The 22,297-nt window shown below is 36.4% G+C and overlaps 1 protein-coding gene across 3 annotated transcripts in view; it reads right to left on the bottom strand.

The window, feature by feature from the left end:
- Window positions 1-22,297, bottom strand: part of CRIM1 (cysteine rich transmembrane BMP regulator 1) — a 177,469-nt gene that overhangs the window by 32,725 nt on the left and 122,447 nt on the right. For 2 of the 3 annotated variants that reach the window (XM_009559351.2, XM_054061584.1), the window contains 2 exons: window positions 21,608-21,805; window positions 4,336-4,464 (listed from right to left, as the gene is read on the bottom strand). In XM_009559351.2, the coding sequence (XP_009557646.2) occupies window positions 4,336-4,464; window positions 21,608-21,805 (327 nt within the window). The remainder of the gene's footprint in view (window positions 1-4,335; window positions 4,465-21,607; window positions 21,806-22,297) is intronic. The other variant, XM_054061583.1, reaches the window with a different exon arrangement.

Here is a 22,297-nt window from a genome sequence, read left to right as displayed (position 1 = left end):
CCAGGTCTACCAAATTATTAAAAAATCCAAGATGCACTGTCCTTGTCCTAAGGGAGACTACCTGGACCGTCTTTGGTTTTATAATATTTTTCCCCATGGAATTTGTTCCTCAATTAAAGTAACAATTGGAGATTATTGTTACTACAATAGAAAAGTATTACCTAATTTATATTTTATTTTGCTATTTCCAGGAATTTAGCATTTTCTGAAGTGTACATTTTGCATAATTGACGTATGATTATTTGTCCCACTTTAGTTTGAGATCAAACTAAACATGAAATATGGTTATTTACATAAAGAAAATTAACACTGAGGGAGTTCTGAAGTGTTCAGAACACATTCCTGAGCATGGATTATTTATAGGAATAAAGGAATGAAATATTCAAATTTTGGCTAGGAAAAGTGAAAGTTTAGAAAACTCATTCCAAACTCTAACTACTGAATGGTTGAGAAGTATTCTCCCGTTGTAGTCCCTGCCAAGTTTTTCTTAGGTTTTTCCCACTGTCACTATCAAAAGGTATCAACACCCTTACAAAAATGTGTCTGTATCTGTACGGGATGTGTCTGGGGGAAAGGGATAGTCTTTGTCTAGGAAACTGTGCAAACGCATAATATAATTACATATATAATATAGCAAGATTTCTAATATTTGTACAGTGATTTCATGTTTTGCTTGGACAGACAAAAGTGACCACGACACAAAGTGGATGATGACGCACTACGCTGTGCAGGGAAAATGACTTGTCTCAGCCTTCTACAATTGTATCTCTCCATAAGCAGTCTGGAATTAATGAAATTACAAGATGGATGCATCTTGTAACTGCAAAAGCAAGCCTTCTAACTGAAGCAAACAATTTTTAAAATTGACAGCAATGCTTCAATTTAATTCAATTTTAGTAAGACCTGAAAGGCTAAAAAATACTAAAGCCATACATGCTCGCAGTTATACCCTGACGGTACTTTACGTTCAGTTCATTTGGGTTAAAATGCTACAGTCTAAGTTGCAAGATAGATATTGAAAGGCTTTTTCTTTTTCATGAATATAATACAAGGAATGGACAAGGCCAGATAAAATACTGGCCCTTACTGCAGAATGATTTAGTGTCCGGCAGCAACTACCCGATTTTAAATCCTATGTTACTGCAATCAGCAGGCATTATTCAATGTTCCCGTAGTCATCTTTGGAGCAACAGGAGTCCTGCCTCACAAAGACCTGATCACTGGTCTTGTTTCATTCCCCTAATGTACTCCTCCTCCTAAAGACTTTAATCCACTGCAGTTCTCCCTATGAAAGCAAAGGTCTAAACAATCCAAACATAATAGCAATTCCTGCACCCCTACAAGTTACAATTTTTTTGCCTGTTCACTTTTTTTCACTTGGTTTTTCGTTCTTGTATCATCTTATATAATCTTACCTCTCTCTCTCTTTTATTTTTTGTTTTTTTGGTAATGCATTTGATGTTTTTTCTACTGTTTTAGTTTTATCATTGTATTTTACAGCTGTTCTTCCTATATCCTGGATTATACTTTTTGCCTTTTATCCTCATGTAGTGCTGCCTTGGCTTATATATACTCCCAGTCACTATGATCATTCTTTCTCCCTCATAATTTGTGGATCCATCTCTACTCACTGGAACTTTCCCCTCATATCTATCTGTGCTCTCTCTTTGTTCAGTAGTAGTTTTTTTCCCTCTCTTCTCTTACAACTGTCGTCTGCCTCTCCTTTTTCTATTTTATTTTACTTTAACAGCATGTATGTTTTTGCTACGTGTTGTTTCAGCATGTTTTTGCATTCATTGCAAAAAAAGACAGAATCATAAAAGCAAAAGAAAACCACTACTATTAAAATTTTAGAATGTTATGGTATGGTTCTTTCTTCCTTCTCATTCTGTAGTTGGCTTGAGTTAAGCTAGATAAACTTGAAACTAAATTACAATAAAGCACCAAACAAGTTTAATGATATTGTACTTGGATAATTATTTCAAATAAACCTGTTGCTCTGATTTCTACTGACAGGAACATAAATGAAGGTAATAATGAGGAACAATTTACAGCTTTACTGTATGTTCTTCCACTTTGTCCATTTGCTTTTATTTTGGCTGAAACAGATTGAAGTGTAACAAATCTTCGGCAGAGATATCTAAAGAGAAATTATAAAAAAAGGAACCTTTATTAGAAGGAGATTAGTAGGATTAGGATACAATGACTTCAAATGGTAACGGGGTGGAGGGCATGTAGGCCTCCTTTGATTGGGCACTTTAAATCTGATTCCATCAAACACCTTAGACCAGAAAGAAACAAGTGGGTGCAGAATAAAGATAGTGATATTCCCAGGAGTCCACACGACTCTATGTGAGCTAAAGATAATACGCGTTCTCACATCCTTAGGGAGCCAAGATGCAACTAAACTGGTTTATACACAAAAGAATGTAGGATTTCAAAACTCAGAGAACTAGTGCAGTATGTTTTCACCATATTTAACCTAAGACTCCTTTCTTCACGGTGTTCACACACTCTTTTGTCCAGAGCCTTGCAAGTGAAAGAGACATTACTTGACAGAAAAATTCTATTTCTGTCATTTTGATTGATAACCACCAAGCGATGAAGACTTCCAAGCTGTTATTTTTCTTCACTTCTTTAGAAAATAAAGGTTTCCTCGCTCTGAATGACTGAGGAAATTTTTAAGCAATCTGCAACTGAAGCTATTTAACTGAAAGAAAGATAACAGACAAATTACTCTATTAAGTTTGCTCCGAATGGTTTTCTACTGCAAAATGAAAATAATTTCAAGCAAATCTGGCATGAGAAAAGTTCCCTTGAATAGGTTCTTAAGCTCTATTTAATCACAAACACTCCAAGCAAGAACGGAGACTTTCTGGGATGTGGTATGTGTACACACACAATCTGGCAATTAGGACAAAAGAAATGATTCTTTGCAGTGATGGGTCTCCTGTGCACCAAACTGGAGGGAAGGGCTGCACACATAGGCATAGATGAAGATATTTGCCAAGAATGTCCATCTTCTTGTTTGTGTCAAACTGCCAATAAATTTAATAGTAAAAAAGTAAGGAAAACCAAATTACAATGTTAAATGCAGAACTTAACATTTCAAGTTTTGTCCTTAGGAAGAACTACGCATGCGATAGCTTGAATGAAATCTATGGAAAGTTGTCCTTGCCACAAATACAACCTGCAATCACAGGTATTACTTCTGTATTACCATAGTGACATCATTGCTTGACATATATTTATTTGTTATTAAGATGCCCTGTCATTTACGTTATGGAAATGAGGAATACACATTTCCCCCAAAAAAGTTTAAAAATCCGGGACAAACGCTGTTCTTGCTCCTTAAGTAAAGCACCAATCCAATCCTAAAACTCTTTAGTTTTATATAGACCATTTCTACTAGGGAGTCCTAAAACAGTCGCATTGGTTAAGAAAGTGGCTGAGAACGGGCAGACTAAAATAAAAACAACAGGAATGGAGTAATACATTAGTTGTGAAAGCCTCAGAGGCTGCAAGGAATCTGCGGAACTACAATAAAATTACAAACCCACTCCTAGGCTGGGGCTGGGATGGCAACCAGAGCGATGCACTCTGCAGCTGAGACTAGTACCTCACAGATGTCCTTTGTTCAGCAATTCCAACAACCAACCTGACCTTGCTTTATATTACATCTGTAAACATTGAATTTTTAAGGAAACACATGCAGAAAATAGATTTTTGCTGAGTCACTGATACACAAAGTTCTCACAAGGCACAATGATTCTCCTTAGGGAAGAAATAGCCGTTAAACACTGTATAAATCTTAACTAAAGTATTTTATATAAATACAAGCATATGTTATAGAAATAAAATTATATATGTTTCCCCCTGCATATAGTTTTCAAACATTTATCCTCAAACCCTAAGTTTTGAGGAAAAAAACTGTAAGTTAAAATAGGCTGTTTAGCAATAGGAGGTTTTGAAGCGCACACACCTAGATGCTCCTAAGCTTTCTTACGTATGCAGAGGAAAATGAAATGTGGAAGTCTTACCAGACTTCTCAAAGTCTGAATGAATATTAAGTCCCAAATTATTACCTTTTCTACCTAAGCGTTAATTTTTACCTGAAGTTAGACATTTTATGTTTCCCTCTAAAACCACTTTAAGCAAGCAAACAAGCAACGTCAGAAATCAGGAACCCATCCTTTAAAGATGAACGATTATAAAGCACACATACATACCGACACAACAGATAATCAACATTATGAATGGAAAAAGCAGCATACTAGCATTTTCATATACAGATTGATGTAAAAGGTTGAAGCCACTGTATTTTTTCATACTCACTAGTTTTGCACTGACAAATGCGGCAACCATTTTGATCCAATTTGAAACTATAGATACAGTCTTTTTCAGTCAAAGTGCAGTTCACCAAAACCTCACAGGTGGGCGGTCCTATTGTGATGTAGGTTGGTTCTGAAGGTAAGAAAAAATAAACCAAATAAATTTGAGATTATTTGATTACTTTAAGTTTGCAAAATGGCATGCACAACGCAACAGTGAAGAGAATAATTCATTTTGCTTGCGATTAATATTCTTGATATTTGTGGAACAATTACAGAAACAGACTTTGTTTTGAAGTGACGTATGCTCATCACAAACAGTATAAAGTTGCAGGGTTTTTTTTAAATACTGGAACAGGGAAAAAAATACTACATTTTATTTTGTTCACTATGAAATCAGTTTTCGTGCATATTCAGTTTAAAACTGAATATAAAAACCTTATTTTACTACTTTTCTCCAAAAGTATTTCATTGGAAATTAGTGCACCGTTTTCCTTCAGAAACTGGACAGTTTTCTGCAATGCTCAGTTGATTCATACACCAAGCCGTAAACCAAAGCATGTGAACTCAGTAGATCGAATCTTCCTCTGTATGAATAAGATCACTTCTACTGACATTTAAAGCAGTAGAGACTCTAAATACCAAAGGGTAATGTAAGATACGCTTTGTGTGATAGATCTCTAGAAACCATTTAATACATCTAGTAATTGAAAAAAAAAATCACTTTATAGTACACTTTGCAGTATCAGATTATGCATTTTGAAGGACAACAGTGAGGACAACATTGCCAATTATTAGGTGTTTGGGAACAGTATACCACCTACATTTTGGACAACATTTAAGTATGTTGGAGTATGAAATTTGTAATATGGTAGCCAGAAACATTAATGCGTGTTAGTATACTAATATAGATATATATATATATTATATATATATATATAAAATACTAAAGCTGTTAGAATAAAATAACATCCAAAGACTTAAGAAAATAAAAATGAACTTCAACACTACCGTTCTACCATACGATACAGGAGGATCGAAATACCTATATTTTCCTGAACTACTTTTTGATCTTTGAGACTAATTTAGCCCATCTTATGTTTTTCATACAACTCCAGAACTTAAGAACCAATATATTTATAGTTATAAGATTTACTAATACTATACTAAGCATTCAGGAAACACAAATCGCAAGATTTTTAAAGAACTAACTGTGAGCTTTTGTTTCACTATTTCAGTGTTTGAGTTTATCCTGTTCCCATCTTAAGAAATGAAGACTTAAAGGAAACTACATTTTAAAAAAAATCAAGAAATGAACTGAAAAATTGTGAAAATATGGAGAAATGGTATACTAACCATCAGGGCAATAAATCATAACATGTTTTACACAGTATGCCTATTTATATGGACTGGAGATGGCCACAACTTGCCATCTCTCATCCTCAAACCAAATATATTGAAAGGCAGCTAGTTGTTACTTGCAGATTCAGGGTAAAATACTCCTCAGAATTTATTAAGTTGTTGTAAGCACACATTGTTAACCAAAATACAAGTTTCTGCCTCTATTGGCTCCACGTCCAGCAGGCAGCTTTTGCACCCAGGCCTTCCAGTCAAGTGAAAATTATCTTATTATGCGAATGAGCTTTTCTGTTTTCATTGTCTTTCACAATTTTAAGCTTTCATAGCTTCTCCCCAGCCCTGGTCTTCCCTTCACAACATTTTATACAGTGGGTGAACATTTTTAATCCTTTTTAAATTAGGCCAGCTAAGTACAGAGTTTGGAGGGGAAAAACTGCGTGAAAGACACTGCAGTGAAGTTAGACAAATTCAAACTTCTCTCATATGTCATGGTTCATACTCCTCTCTTTGCTGAAAGTAACCTTCAAATTCTGTTGCTTGTGTAATTTTTGTAGGAAAAGTAGCTACGTACTTTATATGTATATAAAATACTGCCAACATCATGGTTCAAATACAAGCAGGAAATTTGTATAACTGCATTCATGCCTCTGTAGACCCTTCAAATATCTTCTAATTTAAATTAAAACTTTTGCAGATTTTTTTACTAAGACTTCAATTTAAATTAATAGTTGGGGGGGTCAAGGGAGAGATTTTATAAATTTCTGTGAATTCTTCATTTCACAGCTCTGAGTTTGCACATGTAGTATGGGACAGTGGCCATAATGACCAATGTACGTTACAATCCATCGATACCCAAACTAGACATCTTTGGATCTCAGTGAACTCTTCATATTTGTTTTAAAGTTCATTCAGTACATTGACTAAATCATATTCATGTCTAACATTTAACATTTGCAACTTCAGCAAACCGTTAGTTTAGGAATCAAAACCATATTTATATTTATCGATATGATACATTCCAGAAACTGCATTAATTAATCTCACCTCTTCAGGACTATTAGAGTATAAAAACTAGTTTTGCAAACAAACTAGTTAGCATCTGGTGCCTATTCTGAAAACCTCCTTGCCTACCTTGCTCTTTTCTTTAACCAAAAATATGCAAAAGACCAGAATACAAGAGCTACCCTGAAGCTACATTCAATTTACTGGCCAGCCAGCCCAAACCCTAAACTTCAAGTAACAGAACCCCCACAGTAACACACTCAGTGGTAGTTAAAACCACTACAATCATACGAATAATTAACGCTACCCAAAGCAAAGTTCACAGACAGTAACATGCTGGAGAACTGAAGGAGACTGTAGCTTTACCGTCTGACAGAAGAACAGTTAAGTAAAAATATGTAGTTAAAAAACCCACAAAAACTCACTGAAAGCTGAGATACAGTTTTGATCCACTTGAGTGTAAACTAAACCTAGATAGAGACAGGACTGTGTTCCACCTCAACACCACTGACATTTACCCCTCAAGATAATTTCTACATATTTGTAGATACAATTTAATCTCTAGCAGATAAACCTCAGTAGATACTTGTTACGCATTTTTTTGGGTGACTTTTCAAAGCTACACTTTTGTATTTTGATGGTCTTGCGTCTTGGACACACTGACACAAGAAATTTTTGCCCCTTTGATACATCCATTAATGTGGTATTTCTTATGAGAAACAAAAATAAATTGCCATTATATTAATTTGAAAGGCTTTTGTTGGCCCTCTATTTGTTGTGGTTTATTATTCTGTTATCTACCACTTTCGTTCCAGCTTTTAGCATCCTCACTGTTCCCAGACAAGCTCACAAACCTTTTTTTCTCCCTCCTGCCCCTAAAGGTAAGCCCTGAGATACAGTAATTTTATATGCATGCCTGCTTCTCAATGAGCTGTAAGTAGAGGACAAAAGAAATAATTTCATTCCCTACCCCCACATGTGCAAAAATGCAGCCAGAAAAAAAAAAAAAGAAAAAGAAAAAACATCAACCCTTTTCACTTCGCTAGACAAGACTCAACAAATAAAGTCAGCTCTGCCCTGCCAGGCTTCTGGCTATTTGAATAGGGAAGCAGTAGTTCGGTTTAAAAAAGCATGTACCACCACAATCTGAGGTAGGCTTTCCCTCTGCTCTTGGCAGAAATGGCAGAAGAAAGATCCGGTGCACAAATGTGCAGACAGGGGGTGGGAAAAAATGGGTGCTATGTCTGTCTGTATGCTTTACCAACAGTACAACTATACCATAGAAAGACAGAAAGAGAGAAAAACAAAATAAAGAGAAGGGGATTGAATACAGTCTGGATGAAAACAATGAATTTCTTAACAGGGCCCAGAGTTTGCTAAAGTCAGGTGCTTATATACAGAAGTTTAAATGCATATTTCTATTTGAGCATCTTGCTTCCATATACTCTTTCTAAGCTTGATGCTTTCTATGCTGAAGATCATTAATTTGCCTGCAGTGAGGTTGATTAAAAAAAAAATCTTTATATTAATTTTTAAACTGTCATTTAAAAATAACTTAAAAAATCGTGACATTCACAGAAGATATTTCAGCCACTGGTGGTCCATTGTTCTGACAAATAACTCAAGTGACAGTGAAAAATACTACAGTATGTGATCAAACCCCTGAATTGCATTCATCCTGGTTTGAAATCAAAGCGCGCATTTATAGAGAAAGAAGGGAAGGCTGTGACTTCTAAGCAGTGCCTGGAACCAGCTTTGTCCTTACAGAGCCTACATCAGCCAAACCAACACAAAAACTGAATGTTACCAGAAGATGTTGTCAAAGTGGAGTAAAACCATAATTTCAACTGGTCTTCTTCTATCCAGGATACTTTTATATTATGAATGAAACCAATTCCCAGGCCCCTCTTTTCTGCTATTTTCTGATTTTCGAGAATTCGTGCTTCTCTTGTGAATGATAAGTGATGTGGTATAGCTTGTATTACAAAGAGACACACTTTCTTCTGATTAAAGTGAAATATTGTATATACACAGACACACAAGAGCAGAGGATGGTCTGGCATTGTAACTCATACACAGATCTTGTTACATTTGGATGAGCAGTGAGGTCTTCAGATAATGCTCAGCTGAAATATTCAGAAAGGGAGAAAAACTGATGAATCCATGTTTCAGTGAGACCAGGGGAAAGAGTTTCTTAGGATTAAAATTTTATTATACACACAGTACGATCAATTAAAGTTATCAAAAATAAGAGAAAGAAAACTATAGTTCACTATGGATTGCTGAAGCCCTGTAAAGCAAAACAAATTAAAACAAAGACAAAATCAGAGACAATTTACTGCAAACTTATTGACTTCTACTGTTAATCTGAATGTTAAAAATAAATTGTTCTCTCAAGATTTCAGTTTTCCTTAACTTTAGAGATTTCATTTGTATAACTCCCGAGTTAATTTTTAAAATTATACACATCTTCCTATCGTACCCTTAGTTGTTCCAAATCTGAACTCTAGCCACTGAATTTATATTGGAAAACAAAGAGGAATTCCACTTAACTGTACTACTGCAAAGCTGCATGTATTACAAAAGCACCAAGAGCCCAGTTTTGGTTTGTGTGAAGGACAAGAGGGACCTGTATGAGCAGAAGCACAGCCTGCAGGTGCAAGGACGTGATATTTCCCTTCTAATTAACACTCGTGAACCCACAGCTGGTGTGGTGTCCAGCTCTGGGCTCCTCAGTAGAAGAGACACACTGACACGCTTGTGCGAGTCCAGCACAGGCCACTAAGCTGGTCAGGGGCTGGAGCAAAGGGTGTAGGAGGGGAGGCTGAGGGACCAGGGCTTCTTCAGCCTGGAGATGGAGGGAAAGGAAGGCATCTGACTGCTGTCTACCATAGCCTAACAGGAGGGTAGAAAGATGACAGTGCCTGGCTCTTCTTGAAGGTTCTCCAGGCTAGGATGAAAGGCAACGAACACAAAGGTGAACACAGGAAATAGAAGTTATTTCATTCTTTCTTCTAAATCGCATGGGTGATCAAACTATGGCAATGCCCTAGAAAGGTTTTGAGCTCTCAATCCTTCAAAATACTCAAAACTTAATTGGGACAAGGTCCTGTGATCATGCTGTTACTGGACCTGCTTCGAGAAGGAGGTAGGACTAGAAAAATCTCTGATGGTCCTTTCCAACTTGCACAACTCCACAAATTTAAATTTCACACCAATTCAGGACATTTCCAGTAAAAGCAGCAATATCCTTGATGGATCCTAATCAGGAAATCAAAATCCAAAGATAAATATTTCCATTTCTGATGACTTCTGTATGCTTTTGCCAAGTACTGATTCCCTTCTTTCTGCAATAAAAGTACGTTTGCTTAATAGCATTTCTCTGAAACCTACTTAGTGACTTTAAAAAAAGTAGCTTTTTACTCAAGCAGCAAAATTTCTTCCAGACAGTTATAACAGTAATTCTCTCTGAAGCATTATTTAGTAATGGCCACAAGCACTTTTAATCAGTCTCATTTGTTGTCTTTCTTCATGTTAATATCTGAGCCATGCTTCACCTACTGGCAAGGTATTTTTATTATTTTTTATTACATTAAAACCACTTAAAACGAGCTCTTTGCTTTGTTTCATTTGGAATGCACTATTTGAATTCAAAACAGTGTTTATTTCACAATTTCAGCAATACCATGTGAGAGAAACACCTAATCCAGGCTTTTACAAAATTGGTTTTAAGTAGAAATGCAACTATTGCATTCTATTTTTTTTTCGTTTTTTTAATCTACACATTGTTAAATATACCTTTGTTAAACACAAATTGATTTAAATTAAATAGGGAACTTCTATGGCTGCTTCTAATAGACTGCTAGAAATCTGAACCATCACGTATCTTAATCCAGAAATACTAGAAATGTAATGAGACAGGTACTTCACGCTACTCAGTCATTCTAGTTTTCAATTCCACTTGTAAATGTTGCCCTGTCAAAACGGAAAGGGAAAAAAGCTATGCCTACCATAATAAAATTAGTGTATTTTTCACTGCCATAAAAGTATGACAAAAGTACGTATCAAACACGTGATTTCAGGTACTTTGATTCAAGTACAACAGTTACCCCAGCTAAGCAGACACAGCAAGTTTGACTTCTCTTCATATCTTCATTGGTGCTCCCCAGTGCAGCTCTACTCCGTATTGCTCTACGTGCATATCCTTGAAAGCTAGCCAGTCCTACCCATATTTGGTGTTAAGTGTCCCAAATACATCACAATATCATTTGCAAATACCATAATAACAAACTACAGCATAGTGTGGGTTGACAGCAGTCCACACATATTCAACAAAACCAGGCAAACAGAGGACATTCTGGATCCCAAAGGTGCAAGTGTTTTATGTAGATATCTTCTTCTTGCCTTGTCTATTTTTATATATAAATTTATCTGTATTCATATAATAAAAGCATTTCCAGCCAACTTCACAGTAACAAAGAGGTTTCAATCTACATCACAGAAACTCATTTCTTTACCAGAACTATTGAATTGTAAGCTCTATGGATATATTGCTACGTAAAGGTTGAAAATTATCTTTCAAAATTGTAAAACAAAACAAGCAAAAAAAAAGCATTTGTACTTTTGAAAGTCCAAATTGCAATCAAGATAATTTCAATATGCAAGTTGATACCAACAGCAACACATGAACTTATTAAATTTATGCAGCACAATGAAGCCACCAGTCTTAAACTTAAATGTGAAGATTAATTAGTCATAACTGTAGAACGAGAAGTGGGATTGCATGCTTTACCACTCAATGCTACAACACCCCAACCTCCTGTTTCATATTCCCAACTTGTTAATGTGAACCAGTCCACATTTTAATTAAAGTCAGTTAGATAAAATCAATAAATTCCTTGTGCATATAATTAAAAAAGGTGAAATGTGGAAACATTTTCAGTGTACAGCACAGGGAAGCTTTAAATTGACCTGCTAACACCACTATGTACATTCTCCCTACCTTTACAATGGCAGTACTGATCACAAAAAAACCCTTTTCAGTGTAAAAGGGAAAACACAAAAATCTAAATTCTCCCTTCCCCCATGGCTTTCTTTTTTAGGAGGGACTACAATAAGAAACTTTATACAAAGGTCTTATTGTGCTCAGCCACAAATTAAAAAAAACTAACTCTCTGAATTTTACACATTTAATTTACAATTATCTTTAATCTGAGAAAGAACAACTCAAAATAGCAGCACATTCACATTCTGTAGTGACTGATCTTGCGATATGTGGAGAAAGCATTAGCAATGTATAAAGAAAAAGCTCAACAGAAGATTCTAGAAAGCCCAACATCTCATTGGGAGCATGAAATGAAAATCTGTTTTAGGGAACTGAGTCAAAATCATGTTCTATATATGGAGAAATACCTCTAACATCAATAATAAAGAAATGCCTTTGTTTGTGGAAAGTGAAATGGCTCCCTCTTCTGTAGCGTTTTATAACATAAACTACCTCTAAAGGAATTAAAATGTTCTGATCCTTTGAATCCAGCATCAACTGACTTAAAGAAATACAGCATCTGTCCATTCAAGCATTTACTATAAAAATTAAGGAAAAAAGTGAACAGCAGTATAACTTTTTGACCTAATGCCTTCTGTGGTAGTTGGCTAAAAACTGGTCCTGAAGGGTGTGCTGCTCAACAGCACTTCATTCGAGTCTGCATACTTGTTTGAATTCTGTCTGCTGTCCAAAAAAAGTTAACTGCAGCCTACTAAGCAGCAGCATGTGTGTTTACTTAAGCTTCCTGTAAAAACATTCATATCATTCCAAGAGTGACTAAATGTTTTCCATCCTCATAGTTTGCATTCCAGCCTTCCCCGCCCCTGCAGTTCATTACATGAAAAATATCAGTCTCGAGTCCTCGGCAAGAGTATTTCCTTCCTGGGTTTGAAATACCTAATGCCTTGCAGGATTTCTTTTCCCAGTGTTTGGTTATCTGTGTTAACCATCAGGGTTCAACAATCCAGCACCATGTAACTATTTATAAAATGTATGCGAGGACTTCAGATGATATAATTCTCTGATGTCACAAATAAGTCTGGAAATATATCCACTAATATTTCTAAACAGATAGCTCAGTTTGGCAGGATTTTGTTTCAAATTTTATTCATATTGTCAACATGAAACTCCTTAACTATGTATTCTTCCTCAAAAGTAACTATTACAATCCAAGACTATATTTATTGTTGCAAACAGAAGACACCAAAGCTGCATGAGGAAAGTTTCCTTTTTTGCAGTGATGCAATCAAAATACTTACAGACTTTTCATTTCTAACAGAAAGTTAAATAATTTTGTCAGTCATAAATAGTTCTTCCAGTTTTCAGTTTAATGAGCAGGTGTACCCTTAAAATATATTTTAATGCTCATAGGACTTTTTTGACAGTTTCAGGTGGAGTGACACAAAGAAAGAACCACTTTTACTAAAGCAGAATCAATTAAGCCTGCCTATCAAATGTCCGAACAGGTAAGAAGGCCATTCAGTTATTGTTAATAGGTGAAGATACAGCAAACACACCAAGTTAGCTCGCATTTAGGGCAAATTTATGAATGCTACAGGCACTGAAAAGAATTAATTAGAGGATCCATAAGGTTCTTTATAAGCGAGACATCCTTAGCTGCATTGTTATACATTCATTAGGATTCTTTGGTTATTTATCCTTTCAGTAGTTTTCCACTGAACTTAATGATCAATCATTGAAAATTAGGAAAGCATTATTTTATACTAGTATAGTCTCCCTGACTTTTTTAAACTCTAAGAAACTTTCCTTGGCAGTCAGTTTCATTATACTCTGGATTGTGTGGCTCAGCTGCCTTGTCTAAAACCACCATACTAAATCATGATCTGGCAAACGTAAGCCCAATTCTCTACAGTATGGCGTTTGCATCCCCTAATTGACTTTGATGAAAAGGCTAGTTGAGAGCTACAGCACTGCTGTTGAACAATAACTACTTCGTGCTCTAAGAAGATCTCTGGGCCCAAATCCTGTGCCGGTGAACACTGCTCACTACCACTGACTTCATCCTGAATGAAGCAAATCTCTTTTCACTGGACTCTGCCACCTATTTTTACTTAATGAAGTGTTGGACACGCTAAAGGAACTGAACTGAATTACATCTCAGCCAGAGTTTGGAGCCCTTTATTGATGAAAATGTTAATTTCTTTTTGTGAAGATAAAGTGTCAGCCATAATGACAGCAAAGCAATGCAGGCTTTATTCATGAAAATCCTCAGAGGGGTTTTTGTTTAACACTTAATTTCTCACTCACAGCTTATGCTGGCACCTTGCCACCTGTACCTGAGGGTTCTCGCGCAGATGGACGTACTGCAAGATAACCAATTACTGTGTATCAGCAGACTGAGCTGCAGCTTTCCCTGTGAATAGCCCAAGATCTCTGGGAGACACAAGGGAACAGAGTGAACCCAGACTTTCCTAAGGCACATTTGTAGGATCAGTGCCTGTTCTGAGCACTTGTATTTAATATCTTGTTTTTTTTTAAAAAAAAAGGAATTTTTATACTATCTAACCCAACATTTCCTTTCTGTGAACACAACTATTATTCCAGTTTGCAGATGGCTGTTCACAGATGGAGATGGCCTGGGGAAAACATACTTGTTTCTCTCACTGTAGCTTGTTTGTTGTTATTGATATGCTATAATATATTGATACTAAATAGCTATTTTAAGCTCCAGTATCCACTAATTTTTTTGTGGTAAAATTAAAAATGCTACTTAAATCACATCTGTTCTTATTTAAAAAGTAAACAAACAATAGTGAGCACAATAGAGAAGCAGGCAGCTCTCTAAGCAGCAACACCAACACCAGCCTGACTGCCAATGATCTGGTTACCTCCAACAAGACAGGTACACAGACCAGGTGCTACGAAGAAGCTCCGAGCCTAAAGAACTGCGAGTTGATATCAAGTTCTGCAGTCCCTTACACCACTTGAAAATCCACTTTCTCCCATCCACCTAGCTGTCCGTTTTCATCAAATCTGTAGAAATGGGTTCTCTTTGAGACTTCCTCACGCTACAAGAAGCCATCGGCTCTAAAACTGTGGGGAAAGCACAGAGGGCCAGTGCTAAGATTAGCTAAGCCTCGGCTCTTAATGAAGACAGTCTAGAAAACAAAGAAAGAAAAAACAATCTGAATAGATAATAGATTAAACAAACGAAGGCAAATCCCAAAGGATCAATATCATTACAGCAGTTGTAGAAGCTATATAGAAGCATCCATTAGAAGCTTAAAACTAATTCTTTGTGTTGGACCCACAGAACATGATGGGTCTGCTTTTCCCAGATCTCACCAGTGAAAGCAGGTGCCTGTCTTTAAAAGCTGTAGACTAAAGAGCTTGAGTTTTGGGACAAGCTAATGAAAGTCTTCCCCTCCACACTACCCTGTCTCAATGGTTCTCTGTCTCTACCCTCATACCCTACTGGTGGCCCTCACTTTCCACCTCCTCCTCCCCCTCAGACACACTTGCCTTGAATTAGGCAGCTCCCTGCTCACACTTTGGGCTTTTATCTACACATTCCTTGCACCAGCACAACCCTCAGACACTGCTCTGTCAGGAAACTGGCAAGAAGTGACAGGTGTTGATATACTGTAACAAGAGGTCTTGCCAAAAGGGCTTTAATTGCTTTGGTATTTACTTAAAAAAAATGCAGCAGCTATTGGTGAGCCACAGCCATCACTTGCATAAGCACTGAAAGCTACATGAGAATTACTGCTACTACTTTCAGTTATGAATGCAATTTCCTGAATGAATCTCCTTTTGTTGAGGCTGAAAACAAACTTCAACATCCTCAGCACATCAAAAAGACAATCTTAGTCACAACATAACGCAGGGAGAATTCTGTTTTTCTCAACAACTTTCTGCTTTCCTCTAAAACCCACTTTTTCTCTTGCAATACAAATCCATTCATTCTTGTCCTATCTTTTTCTTTGCAACAATCTTTTAGGCCTTTGAAGACTGATATCTTCTCATTCCAACTTCATAATTTTCTCTTTAAGCTAAACCAACCCAATTTATTCAGTCTGTTTTCCTAGGACGTTTTGCAAATTCTGGACTGTGCTTATAGCTCTCCTGATTCTTTCCAGATTTCTTCAATATTTTTCAGGGGAACAATGTCCAGAAAAGAAGCAAAGGCCTACTGTGTCAGCTAGGGACATACTCAAAGAAAGAGAGCAAAAAGGATTACTTCAGGTCCTGTAAACTGTACTCTTGATCTAAATTTCAGTAGGGTGTTTACCTTCTCAAGGCTCTATTAATCCATGTTCAACCTTTTCTTTCCCCTCATTCACCAGATTTCTCCTGGAGAACTGCTGTTTAGCAATTACTCTGGTTCAGGACTCACGAAGAATGTTGTCCAAGCATAGCGCACTGTATTTTCCCTTGTTGAATTTGGGCAATATCTTTCTGCCAACTCTGAGCTTTAAAACAAACACATGAATTCATCTTCTCTCCAGGATACTGGCTGCTCTTTTTAGCGTTTTTTTTTGTCTGCAGGTAAAATAAACGTAGTTTTCATTTGAGTTAGTGAAAACATCAGTGTTGGACCTAGCACAGATACTAATGGATATCAACTACAATGCAACTCAAGAAAGGCTCCCCACCTATTTGAAGACTAAATACACATACAAATGCATCATATTGGAGCACCATACCCATACATACTCCTGTCCTCCATACACTTACACCATGTTCCTGTTTCTTCCTCCTCAACAATCTCCCCAGGGAGCTCCAGTATAAAGGATCTTAAGCACTTCACTCTCCCTTCGCCTTCCACCAGCGCCACCGGTAGCCAAGATTCAAGTATTGAAGGGGTGATGGAAGTTGAATAGGTACCCTCTTCTGCAAGTCTAGCTACCCTTAGACAAGCATTCAGAAAATTTTATGTTTCAAAGTGATCTGGCTGTCCAACACTGGAATGTGTATTCTGTGGGCTACATAAACATGCAGGATATTCACTATGGATAGATAACACAGCAGTGTGTGAAAAAGCACTAAAAAGGGTTTACCATGGAAAACTGATACAAACCAATTCCGTATGGTAACATTACACATCACATTTGCTGCTACTTGATCTCTTATGTAGAAAGCTGTGAACAGCTATTTCTGTATAATTTCAGTCGCTACAATCCTGGCACTCTGGTCTTCTCACCGCTGTAGTTAACACCATCGTTGTGTGCTGATATCCTGTGCTGATATTTCAAGAATCTGTGTTCATAGAATTTCTACTATATTATATTTGATTCACTGACTGCAAAATTTTTCAAAAATGTAATCCAAGAACAATTTTATCCTTACGTAGTTGCAGGAATGTAAGCTATTATAAAACAGTCAGGAAATAACTGAATTGGTAGAATTGTAGGTGCAACAGCAGTTAGGTGGAAGACAAAGCAGGGAAAGTCAGAAGTGACTGATGCTAATAACCATTTACTCTGGATGACCTGCAGCCAGCCCGTAATTATAGGCAGCTTTGATTGGAATTTGTAGATCAGTTCAATATCCCACAAATGCATCCATGCTTCCACATTCAAACCAAAGCAAACAACAAACATCTTTGACCAAATGTTTTGTTTCACATACTAAAGAGATACCTGATATGCTTAAAGTAAGTTCACACAATTGCAGCTGGCAAGTTGGATACTTTTTTACATGTAAACAGAAGTCTGATGAGAAATAAATGCATGCTTATAAAATAAGTCAGAAGCATATAAAGTCTCTGCCTTATTCTTGAGCTGAAGCTTGTTTTGAAATGCAAATACAGGCTAGAATTGGTCAATCAGCAACTAAATTGACAAAAATAATAGTCTTCTACAGGCATCAGTCATCTTCCTGCTTTAGAGCTGAAGCATAATTAGGATTCTATCAGAAAAATAATTGTTTCCTACACTCTGCACTAGTCCCTCAAAAAGTGAGGTAGTTAATGTAAAAAGTAACAGCTATAGCTTAAGAAATCTAACATACAGCAATTGTAAGAGCAGAAAAATAAAGTATATTCATGATGAAATTGTATAATACAACTTCGGAATGACTATACGTGGTTATTTTAAACTGACATACAAAGAACATTATTTCACTATGGTATATTCTCTACGAATTGAGTATTTTACAGAGTGAGTTGAGAAGTGAGATTTGGAAGCCATTCAAAAGAAAAGTGTAAACCAAAATATGTTTACCCTCACAATTACTAGTAAACTATCATCTCAAAATCACCTGCTAAGTTTGCATTAATTTTGCCCATTTGTTGAACATACCACCAAGTTATGCTGCTTTCTCTCATGAATCACTTGCTCAAATAATTTGCACAATTGAAAAAATGTTACTATATAATTTCAGTGATCCCAAACTTAGCCCGCGCTAGATATGGATTTTGGTCTTCTATGCTGAACAGTAGGAGATAAGAGATGCAGAAGGATGGGAAAAAAGGAGAACAGATTGGAGAGCACAGGACAGTAGCTTTAGGCTATGATTGCAACATTATAATGTTTCAGCTTCTATTCACAGTCAACACGTCTGTTCATATGCTACACTACAAAATTAAGGTTAAGCTATAGTTATGTAGATTTAATGGGGCAGTTACGCAGAAAAGCATCATATGGCTGACAGTGAAGGCTTTTAATTTCTCAAGAATAACTGTGCCTGGAATGTGTTTCATTGCTTGCAGATCTTCATTAAACATATTGCATATCTTTTTCATTAGAATCATTAAAATAAAGGGATTGATTTGTCAGCCAACTTTCCAGCCAGCACTTTCTTCTCCCCTGATCCCGCCACCCCTGCAAGTCACTGATACGCACTGCAGTATCAGAAGCAGAACCTCATCAACAGAAACAACTCTCAGGAAAATCAGTGAGATGCTGCTTAAAAAAGGGAAGGAGCACTGCCGCACGCAGCCTATCTGGTTAAGAGGACAGATATGTCAGCTGGCTGGATGGCAGAAACAAAGCAGTATTTCAGATAGGATCATGTTATCATTAAAACTATAACCAATATTTAGTACAGTAAGATATGCAAAGAAAGCAACGTTAAGGACTGTGTTCCCAAGGCCTATAAACCTCCCGAGTTCAGTTTTACTACAAGGAGGAAACCAAAGAACAGTTATCCAAGTAGCCTCTTGGGTTATAGCTGTATTGCAAAGACAACAGACTACTTTTTTAATCCATGCATCAATCTCCAAATACAAACTTAATTAACCTCAGATTTAAGTCTTGAGAAGCATGATGCTATCTCACCCTGGAGGTGGGGTATAAATCTATGGCAAATGCACAATTTTCTGCTGCCATTACCTGAAATTTAAGTTTTTCAAAAATGACTTAAAAATACACAGTATGCAGATAAGACAGCACGTAACAGATTATTTCTTTCCCAAATGTTCTGGAATTTTCCTAATGCAGTCTTTCAAAGAACTATGTAAATAGGTTCAGCACAACACACAAGTCTCTGCAATTAACAAACTTCCAATCTGATAATACCTTGATCTTCGATAGATGTAAACATTTTTTATTGAGGCTGCTAATCACAAGGCTTAGCAGCTTTGAGCTCACTTGATGTCCTAACTTAAGAAGTTTGTTACCCTTGACTGCTTAATTTTTTGATTTACTATTATTGTAAGATAAACTGTTAAATCCCAGATGCTGAAGTCATTTTTCATGAAGTCATTTTTCATAAAGTCATCCAAAGCTGTTACTTGCAAACTATTTTTTTTTTTTACATTTTGGGTTCTAGCATTCGAACTCACTGCTGATATTTAACAACCCAGATTTTGGACCCTTAAAATTTTCCCCAGTGTAAGTTCCTGAAATTAAATAACCTAGTATTATAAAGCATAATCATCTGTTTTGTTTGCGGGGTCGAAGAGGGACGGGAAGAAAGTAGAGGGGATTCAAGTGTGCCTATACGCACCCTCTGACCACTGGTATGCTCAAATCTCCTCCTAGCATGAACTAAAACTTGCACTAATTGTTGGTTCCATCATACATGTAATTTAATTATCTTCAGATAATTAAACTTGGTACTATGTGCTATCAAATAAATATAAATGTAATTCTTTTAAGCTTAAAATTTAGGAAGTGGCTCAAAATACTATTCAGTATTACTCTCCTCCAGATGATAGTCAAAACCAGACAATTAAGTGTACCTGACACAACAGCTAACACAACAAACAAAATAACTCAAATTACTTTCTGAGAAAACATAATTAAGATGACAAGAATTTTATTTAAGTATTTATAACATGGTGTTCTTATGTCAGTCTTGATCTATTTGACATCATTTAGATCATAAGTATAATTTAACACCCTCTCCCAACAAAAGCCCCCAACTTTTATGGATTTGAGCAGTTGCTAATTACTTCTGCTTCTAAGAGTAAAAAAAAAACACGTTACAGCACAGAATTACCTAAACTTGTCCGGATGAGCTAACTTGTGCCCTGAAAGCACTGTAGAGGCATTAGTGTGGTATGTTAACGAAGCACCAGCTTGGCTATACTGTGACCTTCAGTAATGAACGATGGAAGCCTACGCTCTATCCTGTTTGCTTCCCACGGTTCATCATAATTATCTCAGTCTGATATAGATAAGCATTTAATCCAATTATTTCTCATCCATTTTCTCCAATCTACAACAGGAAAACAGAGACATTTCTCTACCCTTCTCTCATTGGAAGAAAAAAAAAAACCCTCAACGTATTGAAAATACTTGCATCAACCTCTCTCTTCCCAAGCTTGCTCACACACATTAAATAACGAAGGGTGACAGTACATATTCTGCGATATCCATCACAAGGGGATCATTGGGGTTTAGAAGCAGTAAATCTGCTTCCTCATTATAAAATTAATTCAGTGCAAGTAACAACCCTCTACAACTCACTGGCAGCTTTTAGACATTAGACACCTTCTTTGTATCTTGTGATAGGAATTTTGTAATGAAACAGTACCGTAAGAAATTTATATGCTTTTCAGATCTATTCTAAAAACTAAGTATCCCTGTGAATTTTGATACTGAAACCCAAGAAGGGCCCCGAGACACATGTAGTTACAGAAAATTAGTTTTGCTCTATTAGAAGTGGAATGGGAAAAACGTAAGCAGTAGTTCACTGAGCACACACAAGCATTTGTACATTGTAAAGATGGCTTTGAAGATAGGTCTAAATTTCTAAACTTAGCAATCTAGTGTTTTTCATGATGAACAGCTACTCCACAAAAAGCAGCTCTGATGTCACATACATATATATATTTTTTTATTATTATTATTTTTTTTAATAACTCAGTTTGCAAATCTTTATACTTACATTACCAGGCTGGACAAGCATTTACCAAACAGTTAAGTTAAAAACTCAGTCAGTTATACAAGATATTTTTATTTCCACCAGGTAATGAAAACTGCATTTTAATCTCTAAAAACTATTCCACTTCCTAGATAATATCATCCTTTCTAAGTTTCACTGAAATAATGATGTTTTAGACACACAACAATTATGTCCAATATAAAACCATGTTGTGCAAACAGACTTTTAGTTTTAACTAAATGACACTGATGAATAAGAAACTGGGAATTATCCAATTATCAGTAATATCAGCCAATCAACATTTTGATCTTCTAACTTCTCCTATATTTATTAATAAGCTTTAAGCAAATCTAAAAGTAAAAAAAAAAAAAGAAAAAGAGTGAAAAATGCTGATCTTAAGTGATCTCTTACTGTGCTCTATTGGGTCAAAAGAGCACAGTATTTTTTCCACCCTCTCTAGTTTATTCAGCTACAGGCAATGCTGTATCAGCTATTTAAATCTTCCAGAATTTTAAAGTAAACTGGGAATTACCAGTGAGGACAGACCAAAGCATAACAGAGGAAATACAGGTCTCACCTTCGCACACCGGGCAGCACTCCCCAGGGACTTTAACTGGATTGAGGCAACTCTGCCCGCAGGCTGTTGCAACGCAGTGCGGATCTCCATTGATGCACTGGCAGAAAGTGCAGTCATCCTCCCGCCAGCGGTCGCCGTGGGCCTGGATTTGACCATTGGCATAGCAGCCAGCGGGGTTATTTACTGGATAAACTGGGTCTGAAATGAGAGGAATTGCAAGAGAACAAGTTTTATCTTCCCTTTTATGTCTAAAGTATACACATGAATAACTGCAATACTGTGATTTTACATTACCTAGAAAGGGTTAAGTGCACCTACTATCAAACATTAAAAGAACCACTGTGGTACGCAGTGACAAAATAAGATAGGTAACAACTCAGATATTTTGATATTGAAATTTACTCTCCAAAAAGTTGTGAGCTTATGCTGAACACGCACAAATTCAGTGTTCTATTTTTAATTATTTCCACCCACTACGCAATAAGCAGAACTAAAATAGAAAACATACCTACAAGTGACTGTGATTAGGTTATGTTCTCAAAGAGGCATAATTTTCCAATTTTGTTCTCGAGAACAAAATGGATCTTAGATCTATTGATACATTTTTTGGACCAACTTAAATTCTGAGGGAAACTGAAAACAACTTGGTGAACCCCTGGAATGGGCATTCCTGTCAGCAGTGCACCACTA

The sequence above is a fragment of the Cuculus canorus genome, chromosome 3 (genome assembly GCF_017976375.1).
Source record: "Cuculus canorus isolate bCucCan1 chromosome 3, bCucCan1.pri, whole genome shotgun sequence".
Classification (NCBI taxonomy): domain Eukaryota; kingdom Metazoa; phylum Chordata; class Aves; order Cuculiformes; family Cuculidae; genus Cuculus; species Cuculus canorus.
Note: the sequence above shows the minus strand (reverse complement) of the source record. Positions and strands in the feature narration are given on the sequence as shown.